The sequence below is a fragment of the Eimeria tenella genome, genomic scaffold (genome assembly GCF_000499545.2).
Source record: "Eimeria tenella Houghton genomic scaffold, Eth_scaff2339, whole genome shotgun sequence".
Lineage (NCBI taxonomy): Eukaryota > Apicomplexa > Conoidasida > Eucoccidiorida > Eimeriidae > Eimeria > Eimeria tenella.
This window is the reverse complement of record NW_013542199.1, coordinates 1-481: the sequence shown is the minus strand read 5'-3', so window position 1 is coordinate 481 and position 481 is coordinate 1. Positions and strand designations below refer to the sequence as shown.

The 481-nt window shown below is 60.9% G+C and overlaps 1 protein-coding gene across 1 annotated transcript in view; it reads right to left on the bottom strand.

Moving 5' to 3' along the window:
* Nucleotides 1-385, bottom strand: part of ETH_00040175 (uncharacterized protein) — a gene marked incomplete at both ends in the record, with an annotated part of 3,024 nt that extends 2,639 nt beyond the window's left edge. The window contains one exon of the mRNA XM_013374878.1: nt 11-385. Coding sequence (XP_013230332.1) covers nt 11-385 — 375 coding nt within the window. The remainder of the gene's footprint in view (nt 1-10) is intronic.
* Nucleotides 386-481: the final 96 nt, after the last annotated feature.

Here is a 481-nt window from a genome sequence, read left to right as displayed (position 1 = left end):
CTGTTTGGACTGCTTCCGCAGCTGCTGTCGAGGCAGCAACCGCATGCTGCTGCTGCTGCTGCTGGCTGCTGCTGATCCCGTAGAACTTGTCTGCTGCTGCTAAGGTCTGCTGCAGCTGATGCAGCTTCTCATAGGTCGTCTGCAGCAGCAGGCACTTTGAGGTCTCAGCAGCAGAGAGCGAAGCACGAAGCAGCTGCTGCTGCTGCTGCCGTTGCTGCTGCTGCTGCCGTTGCTGCTGCTGCTGCTGCTCTCCAGAAGCCCCGCAGCAGATGGCTTTGGCTTGCTGCATTAGCTGCTGCAGCTGCTGCAGCGCGCCTGCGTTGTCCAGCTTAGCTGCTGCAGCTGCTGCTGCCATCGCTGCTGCTGCCCACGCATTGTCCTCCATCTTGCTGCTGCTGCTGCTGCTGCTGCTGCTACTTTCTAGGAGGTCACGCGGAAGCAGCAGCTCCTGTAGTTCCTGCGTCAGCCCCTCAACAGCAGC